This window comes from Mixophyes fleayi, chromosome 1, assembly GCF_038048845.1.
Source record: "Mixophyes fleayi isolate aMixFle1 chromosome 1, aMixFle1.hap1, whole genome shotgun sequence".
NCBI classification, from domain to species: Eukaryota; Metazoa; Chordata; class Amphibia; order Anura; family Limnodynastidae; genus Mixophyes; species Mixophyes fleayi.
In genome coordinates this window covers 359,187,201-359,200,137 of record NC_134402.1, presented here as the reverse complement: position 1 = coordinate 359,200,137, position 12,937 = coordinate 359,187,201, and the positions used below count along the sequence as shown (strand labels likewise).

General features: G+C 39.6%; 1 protein-coding gene across 2 annotated transcripts; it reads right to left on the bottom strand.

Moving 5' to 3' along the window:
- Positions 1-650: 650 nt before the first annotated feature.
- On the bottom strand, positions 651-8,062 carry PHETA1 (PH domain containing endocytic trafficking adaptor 1). 2 transcript variants are annotated; one of them, XM_075178472.1, is made up of 3 exons: positions 7,839-8,062; positions 3,787-3,873; positions 651-2,325 (listed from the first exon to the last, which is right to left on the bottom strand). In XM_075178472.1, the coding sequence occupies exon 3, from the start codon at positions 2,303-2,305 to the stop codon at positions 1,478-1,480; it is 828 nt and encodes a 275-aa protein (XP_075034573.1). In that variant the 5' UTR covers positions 2,306-2,325; positions 3,787-3,873; positions 7,839-8,062; the 3' UTR covers positions 651-1,477. The 2 variants fall into 2 exon arrangements, with proteins under 2 accessions (XP_075034573.1, XP_075034574.1); XM_075178473.1 differs by lacking the exon at positions 7,839-8,062 and adding an exon at positions 7,603-7,827.
- Between the last annotated feature and the right edge of the window lie 4,875 nt (positions 8,063-12,937).

The following is a 12,937-nucleotide window of genomic DNA, read 5'->3' as shown; positions in this document are numbered from 1 at the left end:
GAAAGCTTACAAATATCATTGCAAAGAGCTGACATGATTTCTAGCTGATGTAGCCATAGACTACTTGCATTGCTAAGAAGCACATAATTGCAATGATTTGCATTTGAAGGTTTGAAATTGCTGCCATGCAGTACATTCTTTCAGCCAGGATGTGGCACTGCTGCTCCCTCTCTCTCTCTGAAGTGCTTTTAACCTAATCTTCCAATGGATCATGAAGTGAACACTTACATGCAAGTGGTAGCGATTTAATTTACTAAACCAATTATAAATGATTATGACACCATTTATTTTCAATGCCCGGCAACACAGTTTTAAATGTAGGAGAATTTAATTGTTTTGCATGGGGATGTGTCAGAGCACTGATTGGTCAGTTCTCTTTATCACAACAAGCTCCTGTAACATTTTTTTCTGCCAAGAGACGTGGCTGTTACGGAGGGAGGTGGCAGTGGTAGGTGTAGTATCTCCTAACCAGCAGGCGTCCCTGGAATTGTATCCATGTCATTACATTTGGGGAAAGGGTTTTTAATATTAAAAAAAAGTGCTTGTGTGAAAAGCTAGTTTAAAACGGTGTAACCTGGAGGACTGGTATTTCTGCATGCAAATTTACATTCAAAAACCCATCTCCACTGAATATAGATTTGCAAACTGAACATTTCTAATAACCATTTATTAATAATCATTTCATATTCAGTAGTATTTGATGCCAAGTTTGTTATATGAATCCTCTCCACTTCGAAAATAAAAAAAAAATATCCGTGTCTCCTTGCTCATGCTAGGTGCATTATATGCAAATGAGATGGAGGAGAGAGGCTTTACAGCAGGCCTGTCCAACCTGCGGCCCTCCAGATGCTTGTGAAACTACAAGTCCCAGCATGCCCTTCCAGCTATCAACAGGTTGTCTCCTGGCAAAGCATGCTGGGGCTTGTAGTTTCACAACACCTGGAGGGCTGCAGGTTGGACAGGCCTGATTTACAGCATCAGTTAAAAGAAAGATGGATACTGCCTTTGTGCATATATAATAGGGGAATAGCAGACCCATATTAGTGATTTACAATACATTTAAAATGACATAGAATAGGATTATCATAGTGTTTTAAAAATTTTTTAGAAAGATATAAAAAGTATAACATGGACAAGTCCTAATGTACTCAATTGTGCAACTAATAACAGAGGATGCAATTCCCTGATTGTTACATTACTCAAGTCCAACATTTTGAAGTCAATTTAGTCAAAATGCAACAATTGTATCAGTAAATTTGATTAACCATCCTACATTTATGCAAAAAAAGCCCATGACTGTCATCAGGTCAAGGGTCCAATTGTTTTGTAACTTTGCACCATAAAAACAAAATCTGAAAATAGAATAAACGGGGTTTGCGATTCTGGCAGTAAACACGACGGCTCCTCGCTGAGGAAAAATAACAACCACATTACTATGGTTTTAAACAAACAGTCATGTGATTGATCCTGCCAGCCATTATTCACACTTTCCCAAACCAGGGTTTGACTGTTCATGGAAATGTTCAGCCCACTGGGTTCTGAGTTCCCTAATTTCTTCCCCAAATAAATCATGAAGCTTTGTGAAGTTGGAAATGTCTTCATCGATCTCATCTGAGGTGCATTCTTCATTCACACCAAAGCCAGCCTGCAAAATTGTCTCTGGTTCCAAGTCGTAGAGCTGGCCATGTCTCCTCAAGTCATCACCTAAGTTCTCTTTTGTGTCTTTACATTTCGGTCCATTTGTATGGATGAAGCCATTGGATAAGTCGGTGGAAGTGCTGTTCCATAGGGCACAGCCATTGTCCCTTACAGGAGACCTATCCCGAGTGTAAGGCACAGCCTGGCAGGCACTCTGGGAACTGGGATTGGTATCTGTAGAACCCAGAATACAGCTAGAAGAGGTTTGGTTTTTCTGCATTTCCATAAGTTGCTCCTGCAATTCCTTTACCACAAGTCTAATGTATTCGAAGTTTGCCCTGGAAAGAGCTTTTACCCAGGATTCCATAGTACTATGGCTATCCGCAGCCAGAACATAGGCACGGGATTTGGCGTAGCCAAACCGGATTGCAAAAGCATACTCTTCAGTAGACTCACACAGCTCTACTCTGCATCCTTCCAGTATGATCACTCCAACTGGCTCTTTACTGTCTTCGTTGTCATAGTAAAAGAGCATGTTACCCTTCAACACAAACCAGCGCTTGTGATATGAAGCATTGCGCTCACCCTTCTTATTTAGGAACCCACTTTTGTCCACTGGTGACTTGCAGGTGGCATAATACACCAAGTTCCTCTCATTTAGCTTCATGTCTTTGCTTGTCTCTGGCCCTTAAACATACACAACATTAGATGTTAGTATCACACATACAATAACATAGGTGACCAAACAAACGTATTACTTTAAAAGGTGAATGATTATTTTATACATATCTTCAGGGCTGGAGCCAGAGATAGTGATGTTAATCCTTAAAGCGCATGAACTATACAGTCTATGCAAGACTTTCCCCTAGAACTAAGGGGGAGAAAATGTTTTGAGACCAGATAGCTGTAACAGCCTGAACAAAGCTCTGTGTTGAAGTTACAAAATAATTATAATTATATATATATAATATCTGATACTATCTATTGGATTGGTGGGATTAAAACCCATGCACAAAATAATTCAAATGATGGAACTGTCTCGTAAGAAGTCGCATCCAATCTGTCAATTTTACGAATAGTAACTGTCTACCTGTAGCTGAAGGATCTATCAATTGAAGACACACCTATGGTGTGACATCTGCAGATATCGGCTCTTTCCCCCCCCCCCCCCCCCTATAAATTGCTAGGCTGAAAGCTATTGCCATTACGGACATCCTGCAGATGAGGTAGTAGTGGTCTACAGAGGGTATCTAACTAGACAGATAGTTGATAATCACCTCCTTACCTATGGGACATTTAGACACAGCCTTTCTGGAAAGCCTACAACCCCAAATGGCCATTAAAGGTGGCAGTTGCTGGTCTGTCCCTGTTAATGACAGCTTAGGGATACAGTTTAAGGTCCAGGAAATGGTTTGTTCAGTTACTGGCCCACAATTCCTACACACTATATTCAAAATTAATTATGTGTACTCCATGATGTCACTAAGACATCCTCCTAATGTTATACAGTTCTCCACTACCAGCATGAACTAATAGATCCATGCATACTGGATGAACTCGTAGCTTGCTTGTCGTTACTGTTAGACACAGTTTACATTGTATCTATACGCGCTGGCAATAGGGGAGACCGACTTAAGAATCTTGTGACTGCTGAAAGTTTCCTCTGGTAACACATTATTTTGGTTAATAATTAAATAAATGAAATCCTATTCTGTATCACTCCATATAAAATATTACACATATAAATAGAACACATCATATTTCAATGAAAAAACATTAATTACAAAACACTACCAAAAGAAAGGCTTATTTTCATTAAGGGGTTAAGGTTAATTTAGCTTTTTTATTGATTTATTTTTGGAGGACTGTAAGTTCAGGACTTAGCCTTCAATTTGTTCAAATCTACTTTTCCTTTGTTCAACATGCACACAGTCACTATTCAGGCAGCTGCCACTAAATATAAAAGGACAGTAATGTAGGCTGATGAATAATATATAGATATATGGTATTAAAAGTGCAGACAGCGGCAGATAGGTCATTTCATCCGCTAATGCTGCCTTTAGTTCTACATGAGAATGTTTGTCAGCCTATAGTTTTCCTAATGCACAAAAGGAAGGTATTTGTTATTTTTCTCCCAAACATACTCACCAGCTACCTCTGGAGAAACTAATTTGTTCCCACACAAGAAGTCTGCTCAGGTACCCATCTTAACGCCAGTGTTCAAATTGGCTCTTCCTAATCCAAATACAGAAAAACAATAGTTTAGACTTGAACATATGCTGTATATGAGAGTTACTCCTGGAGCAAAATTGTATAACATGGTACAATATGCTCCAGCAACCACACAGTATACTAGTTTTTGCTGTAAACTGTATATTAAAAATGGTATCTGTAATCTGATTGGCTACACTAACAAGTAGTACACAGAAACAATAACCAAAGTGAGTTCTGCACTCAATGTGTCAAGCATTGCAATGAGCTGCAAATGGTTATTAATTTTGTGTGTAATATATATATATATATATATATATATATATATTTACACACATTTACATTTTTATTCTTCACCTGTCTTTATATTACAGCATATACAGTATGTAACATACATGTTAAACAAGTGTACAGAGTATATACATCTAGGACAAATATAAATAAATAATTTTGTTTACTACTAAGATACATAAATCTACCCGGGCTCATGTCCGCTGAGACTGTCATTATGCTACCAGGCAGGTCCAGGGATTTTTGCACTACCAGCACATCACATTTGTTGATTTTGCATACTGTATCAACAACAGCCACGTATGCTGTATAGATGCAAACTGTAGCCAATCCAATCATCAGAATGTTCACTGCAGCACAAATGATTTCAGGAGAGGGGTGTGATGATTATGGGGTGGGTAGGGACCTGACCTTGTGTCTGCGTGCAGGCAGAACTAGATGGAACAAGTGCAGTGTCAAGATGAGATATATGGAATGTAGGCAAACAGCAGACACAGACAGAGTTAAATAGTGGAAGGAGGAGGGTTCCTTATCAGCACATAGTTGTCATGTGAGACTCCTGCATGTTGATGTGGGAAGATTCTAGTGTCAAACGCTCCTATATGTGATACAATACAATGTTCAAACATCTAACTTGCTTAAATGACTGATTAATTGCATTGGTCCATGTGCACTTCATTCAGTATTAGCTTTTATTGTGTATGTCTTGTAAGTTAAAACGTTTTGAGAGAGTATAAAAATAGAATCATGATCATGTCCACCGGCCGTATCAAATTATGGGATGGGGACGGACGTTGGTGCACATAGAGGGCCTGATTCATTAAGGAACATAAATGCTGATACATATTTTGTGTAAAATCGCTCTGCGCGTGCCCAGAGCCAGACCATATGCCATTGAGTGAACATCCAATTCATCTTCGAGGACAAATGAATGCGCAGTAAGGGCACGCCAAGGTCGGTGGCAGGCAGCAGTGTCAGATTCAAGCTTTGGACATCTCAAAGGTACGTATTACAGATCTGCAATCAGGAGCACTGTAAAAATGCATTTTATGTACAGTAGACATTAATAACATCCTAATAAATATATTTTATGGGGGGGGGGGGGGGGCCTTTGTTTCTTTCTTTGTTTTTTTTTTTAAAATGTTTTGTCATTAATGACTATAGTATTAGTAGGCGACATTAATTGAATATTTTTTTTACTCCGCTTTCTTTTGGGACTTTATATTCCACTTAAGTATTGGACGTATCCTGTGTGTATTGTCTGACCCATATTCAACAACAGATGTATCTTCAGATACACTCCTAGTTGAATACAGATGTGCATAGGCCCCATGTAGGTGCTTTTTAAAAACAAACCACAATTTACGTTTGTTTTTCGTGCCTTAATGAATCAGCCCAGCATGTTTATGTAAACCTAGTACGTGCACCCAGGCATTGTATCACATTTTTTGTAGCTTCTGTCATGGACAGACCCACATTACTTTACAGGCTTTTGGGGCCTATTTATCAATCTGATTTACATCAAAATCTGCCGAAAACGACAGCCGCATCTTTAAGTAGAGTTGAAATTTATTAAGAGAGCACTGCATTAGATATTGAAGATAATCATCATCATTTATATAGCGTCACTAATTCCGCAGCGCTGTACAGAGAACTCACTCATATCAGTCCCTGCCCCATTGGGACTTACAATCTAAATCCCCTAACACACACAGAGACCGAGAGAGACTAAGGGCAATTTAATAGCAGCCAATTAACCTACCAGTATGTTTTTGGAGTGTGGGAGGAAACCGGAGCACCCGGAGGAAACTCACGCAAACACAGGGAGAACATACAAACGCCACACAGATAAGGCTGTGGTCGGGAATCGAACTCATGACCCAGTGCTGTGAGGCAGAACTGATAGCTAACCACTGAGCCACCGTGCTGCTATTTGCTGCTTTGCCTTTTTCTTCAAACTCTAAAGCAGTCCCCATAGATGGGGACTATTTTGCACAATTTAACACGTTCCGAAAATAAAAGATTTTCAGAACTTGTGCCTGATGGCTAATGATAGATGAAGCTTGTGTTGGCCATTGAGCCATTATGTGGAGAGCATTGCGGTAGAGGATATTTTCGGATCCATCAAGGCAACTTACCTGCTCACCCCTCTGGTCACTATCACAAAGGTTTGCAATAGACTATAGACGACAGGTTTGCACAGTAACAGCAGTTTTCTATGGCTGCTGAAGATTTTTAATAGTCACAATATTTCAATCCTTATCTTTGCGATAGGGATTGAAATGGATCGTGATGAAAATATGGTTAGTAATAAATATGCCCCTAACAGTTCATGCAGGCAGACAGCCATTCCCCCTTCTTGTCAAACGACATTACAAATGCAACTTAGAAGATGAAGCTTTAACAAGAAATCACTGATCCATATGACCTTCACAAGAAGCCATTTGCAACAATTCAGGGCAAATGCTTAAAGGAACATAGATCATGCCTGGAAAACCTGTAGCTTTCCAGGTGTTTTGCACTAAAAATTAATATGCAAATTATTATTAAGTTTACCCAATTTAGTAGCTGCTATATTAATAATAATTAAAGGAGAATTCCATGCATGTTTTATTTTTGGAATAAACCCACCAAATCCCAACTGGCAGAACCATGGGGGAAAGGGAAGGGGTTGTCATGCCCGGGGTCACTGATGGTAGGAGGAAACTCATACCTTCCAGCTTCTGTACTGTAAGTGGAAGAGGTACAAATCAAGGTTAACAACACAGCTTGTCCAATTAACTATGTGCAAATCTCAACATCCACCAGTTTACATTCAAAACTACAAGTGTGGTTTTCTCCTGGACCACAGAGTTCCGGGGCATGGGATTTCCATGGTTCTGCTTGTTATTGAAGAGAAGTATAGTCCAAAAATAGAAATAGTTCTCCTTTGATACAGTCATGTGTTTAAAAGGAAGTATATAATTAAAATCCTGCACCAAGGACCACAAACCCAATTCACAGATATCATTTGGTTCCAGTCCGAACAAGAATAAAAACATTCCATCTAGCAGGCCACGTGAGTGACTGAATTGTGGTACCTGGTTTCTGGGTTACACTTTCTGGGATGCTACAATATGGTAGACTGCTTGGTTGCCAACGAATACTTTTTACTGACAATTTTAGTAGAATTACTAATGGCTAGCATTATACAGACATCATAATATATAGAAATGTTGCTCAGCAATGGTATCAGAGGCAGTACCTACAACAGAGTGATATGTACTTTAACTGATCCAGTATTAACCAACGCTTTGTCACCTTATAAAACTGCAATTGTTCATAAGTGTAAAGTACTTCTTACAGATTACAGGAAACATACTGTGTCATTTGCCGTAAATGGCACATTAGTCTACCCCCAGTGTGGTAAATAAAAATAGACACACCCTTATTTAGGACTGTGGTCCGAACTAAAACACTCACCACACATCCACCCATGTAAACACACTACTGTAACCAACATCCCCAGAAGAGAAATTCCATCTATATCAGCAGCAAAGAGATTGTGAAATCTCCAGGGCAGGAACTTCTCATACAAGCGTTTTGTTTTGCATTGAATCTCTGCTTGTTCCACTTTCTGCAACTTAAGCTCTAGTAATAAAAAGCCACTGGGCAGCGAGTGGGTAATGATAGATAGTCCTTAAAGTGAGATTACATACAGAAATGGAGCAGTCCCCGAGATCCGGTGTCACAGTCTTCTATTTACTGAGGTAAGACCAGGTGTGTGACATCCCCACTGTCACAGGGCAGCATCTCCACTCTCACCCCTCCTTCCACCGCTTCCCATTGTCCACATCTCACATTCGCTCCTTCTCTCTGCACATTTCCACCAGCCTGGACAGGAAATGGATCGTCCACAGAGATCCCTCCTACCCACAGCTGTCCCCCCGCCCTCCAGCAGCGTGGAGTGTGCCTGCGTGTCCATGACAAACACGGAACACGCACGAACACCGACTCTCATCTAGGTGTGGGGCTCTTCTCCCTCATTCTGAGGTCACTTTAAAGTGCTGCAGTTTGTATATTGCACGTAGCTGTAGTAAAGTACAGAGACGTCATCTGGGTGTTCGCTGCAGAAAAGATAATTCCAAAACTGATAAAACCTAACAGTGGAGGAGAATTCTGCCGTTTTATATTAAACATTTACCTTAAATTTTATTTTTTTAACCTCGTTATTATTAAGTTAACATTAACTATTCTTGTTCGTTTATTGAATGGGTAATAGTGTTTTAGTACTGAAGTCCACAAACAAGGTTGTTCTGGTTAACTCATGTAAAAAGTCAAAGTAAATTTGGGATCAAACAAATATCCAAATAGAAAGGTTTGGGTTGATGGCTCTGTGTCCTATAAGTACCACAGCAAATTGTCTCCTACCCACTGACTAATATTCATTACTTCCATCTCTGAGGAACTCACAGCAGATTCAATTGAATTTTTTAGTAGTAACATGTATTTTATTCAGCTACTATCACCTACTGTTTTCCCACCAATCTCCACATGCATATGCACCTCTAGTAGCTGGTAATAGCAATGTAGCTATTGCTAATTGCTGTAGAGCAGTTGATTGTTGTTAAAGAGAGTGATGATAGTTGCTGAACAAGAAATTGTTGAAACACCAGCCACCACTTACAAGGCTCTCTCCCACTCTACTGCACCCTACATCTCTAACCTCCTCTCCATTCACACTCCGGCCCGCTCCCTGCGCTCAGCCAATGAACGCCGCCTCTCCTCCACTCTTATCACCTCTTCCCACTCCAGAATCCAAGACTTTTCCTGTGCAGCCCCCTTCACTGGAACGACCTCCCTTGTTCCATCCGTCTCTCTCCTACTTTGTGCTCCTTCAAACGTGCACTGAAAACTCACCTCTTCAGCAAAGCCTAGCAACCATCTACTTAACCCCCTCACCTCCTCCGCTCGTTCTCCCTTCTCTCCCCCTTGCCTCTTCTGGCTCCCCTTGTGCCTGTTCTGTCTACCCTCCCTTAGGATGTAAGCTCACATGAGTAAGGCCCTCTTCCCTACTGTCTCCTCACCTGTTCTTCTGCTCCGTTCTTATTGCATTAGCCTGCCTGGAGTTTCTGAAATATTGGTATTTTTGTCCATCGAGAAACACTGAAGGACCTAGCTACTGCTCAATAATGGCACCACTCTGTGTCTAAAGTAGATTAAAGTTAACATTTCACTGCTTTGGCAAGATGTCCAACGTACTACGGAGCAAATCAGAACCGGAAAACCATTAGTGACCTTAAAACCTAAAGATTGACCTTTAGAGAGCAAAGTATGTTACCTGTAGACAGATTTGGGTCAACTGCACTAGCATCTAGGAGATCAGGAAAATAAGCTTCAACAGGTCAACCTTTGTTTCATTGGTCTCTTTGAGAATTTGTGCCTTAATACAAATTCTCTAGCATCTGAACAAACTGGTTTGAATTCCTTGGTGCACTCCTTGCCCTGATCTAAATACATCTGGTTCCTCTTTCCCTCCAGTTGACATTTTACCTCCTGGTACCAACCCCACCCCCTGCTTGTGTCCTTAGCTGTTACTTAAATATGTTAGTAAGAGACCATGTGAAGTCACTACTCTATAAAACAACCCAGTAAGTTATCTTTCAATATGGAATTATTAGAATTAATTTGCAAACTTCAGAAAACAGGAATGTTTTGGCTGTAGGGGATCTGTAGCCTTCAGGGGACAAGTCCAACCACATTTGATCTTTCAAAATGTGAAGAAAATGAATACAATTTTCATCAATTTTCTGCATTTCTAAGAAAACTATTTTAGTTTGGTAACTGTGTAGTGTTTGTGTACAGGTGGCGGGACCAGAAACTTATGTCATATTATATAGATATGTAGTTATTGGTAGGACGAGATTAACACATTATCATCATCATCCACTATTTATAAAGCACTATAGTGTTTTTTCCCAAGTGAAAAAACACAGTAATAAAACAATACTGCATAATACCGACAGACAGAGGTAATAAGGCCCTGCTAGCAAGCTTTATAATCAATGGGGCAATGGAAGTTTGATACATTAGGATAAGTGCTACATATAGCATATTGGTCTAGACAGATTGCAAGCATAAAACGTGCTTAGTGGGCTATTTGATCACCTAAAACATCAAAGGGTTCTTGGCTTGTGTGAACTGTGTAAAGTATATTGTAATATTGAATATTGTATTCTGTGAAAAACAAGCAACCAATGTAAACACTGATAGAGTGAATCAGCAGTGCAGGTACGATTTGCTAGGAAAATCTGTTTGCAATATAGATTTTAGGGGTGAGAGTAAGTTTCCGGAAAGACCAGTAAGGATGGAATTGCAATAGTCATTGAGGGACATGGTGAGTCCACAAATTAAAGTTTGTGCAGTGTGAGATATGTCCGTATTATGCAAATGTTCTTTAGATGTATGTAACATGATTTAGATATAGAATCGGTGTGGGAGTCAAGGATCACATGTAGGAAGCAAGCTTGTGGGGTAGGATTTATTGTTATGTTGTCAACCGACATAGAAATGTAAGGTAGGTAACTTCTTTTGGCTGGTGGAAATATTAACTTATTTCATAATAAACTTAAATGAAATTGAACTGACAAGAGGACATCAAAGAAGATATGGCAGAAAGACAGTCAGTAAAGTGGGCCAACACAGATGTTGAGAGATCAGGAGAGGATTGATAAATTCCACAGAGATGATACTGAAATCCAATAGAGCTCATTAGTTTTTCAAGAGAATTGGTATGGATAGAGAAGAGCAGAGGACCTAGGACTGAGCCTTGTGGTGCTACTGATAAATGAAGCAGAGAGGAAGTGGATCCAGATTAGATTAGATATGTAGGATGGGAACCATAGGACAATGTCCTGAAGACCTAGGGATTGTAACATAACCTTATGTATGTATGGCATGCTGAAGGCAATGAAGATGACTTTACTTTAGATCAGTTCTGTGCCCTATCTCTCACATAATAATCTCACAAATAAAACTTAAAAATGTGTATAGGCAGTGGGAAATTACAGTGCATTACCACCAAGTTTGTTTTGAAGATCTACTTGAACACCATATCAGTTCAGCTGCTGGATCCAGTAAGTTCGACTGTCATTGCTCTTCCGCTATCTGTACCTTCTTTTCTCTGCGTCCTCCTTAGTGACGGCAGAAGTGCCCATGCAGCAAAAGAGTGAAAACCTTTTTCAGAACCAGAAGAGGAAGGAGGTTCAGTTGAAATATATAATGAAGGACAGTCATGATTGCCAGCAGCTGACTGTATTGACATTTCTACAGTGAGTGGTTTAACTTTCATATCTATGCCTCTCACTGTCTTTCCTTATTCCACTGTATCACCCTACCAGTAGCGGCACAGAAATGCCAGTGGCCCATGGCTGCTTTAAGTGGTGTCTGAAAACACTTCTACCTTACAACAGCCACACTCACTTTCCCCACCACCAGCCACAAATGCTATTCCACAACACTACCTTATGTATCAATTGTTGTGACACCTCCTAATTTGTAAGCTCATTTTGGCAGTGCCATCTTTGCTTTTATTTCATATCATTTTATGTTATTTGTATCACAATCCCCTTAATGTAAAGCTTTACATTATATATTTCAAGCTTTTATTAATGCATGCAATCAACTTTTATTTATAAGGTGCCCTACATAGTAGGCAGCACCATACATTAGGTGAAGAACATTGTATGGATTAACCATAATATACATTACACAGACAGCAACAAAAACACATACATGCACTATACAAACAACATAGCAATGCAGATAAAGATTAAGTTAATTACAAGACTGTGTGTATAAGTGGGAAATAGAGACCACATGAAGTAGACCTGTGTGCTGAAGCATGAATTCAAGAAAGATGGGCTAGGGAAGTAGACTTTGTAGAAGGGGAACACGAGGAAAGAGGGTTCTACTTATGAGAGCTTACATCCTAAATGCAAGGGGGCTTTATAAATAATAAGTATTACCACAGCTAATATTTAGAAGGTTAAGTAAAGCAAAAGCTATGCTCCTATCACTGGATTGCACCCTTTGACCCAAATAAATTTGCTCCATTTGTAGGTGTGACTGGATAACTCATAAATAACTTATGGTATCAATTTATTTACGGGAAATAGCGCAGGGCGCTGATTTATATAAATTGCCAATGCACTTATTTTTAATATTGTATATATTCTGAGATAGGAAATCGTTATCTCTGAGACCAGGGTAGAAACAGTTTTTTCCTGTTTTCACCTTGCTAAAGGATATGCCTTATTTCTGATGCATATATCTGATACATTAGGCCTTTGTGGATGGATGTCTTATATGTATTGGGATGTATTTAGTATGGAAGTGTCATTGTTTAGGATTTGTAAGGTTGCTAGTGGAAACCTCCAATTATGTGAAAGGGAGTCTGATAGCAGAAAGTGCTAACGAAGTTTTGTGAGGAAGTGTCATGCCTGCTCTGGCCAAAGACCCAGCAGGAGGTCGTTACTGTGTGTGTGACCTTTTGCACAGAGTGAATTTCATAGATAAGTGTACATTTTGTTAGCCATGAAATGCATGTAAATCTATGTTTTGAGAAGCAGGGTACATCCTGATTCTAAAAATAGACTATTTCTGAACTGTATAAAAGATGAGCTGTGTGAGCATGTAAGTGTTCTTCTGATTTCAACATTTGACCTGATCACACTGGTACCAAACCAGTGTGAGCAAATAAACATCTTGCTTCAAGACCTGCTTGAAAACATCTTCAATATTGCTGTATTCCTGTGAT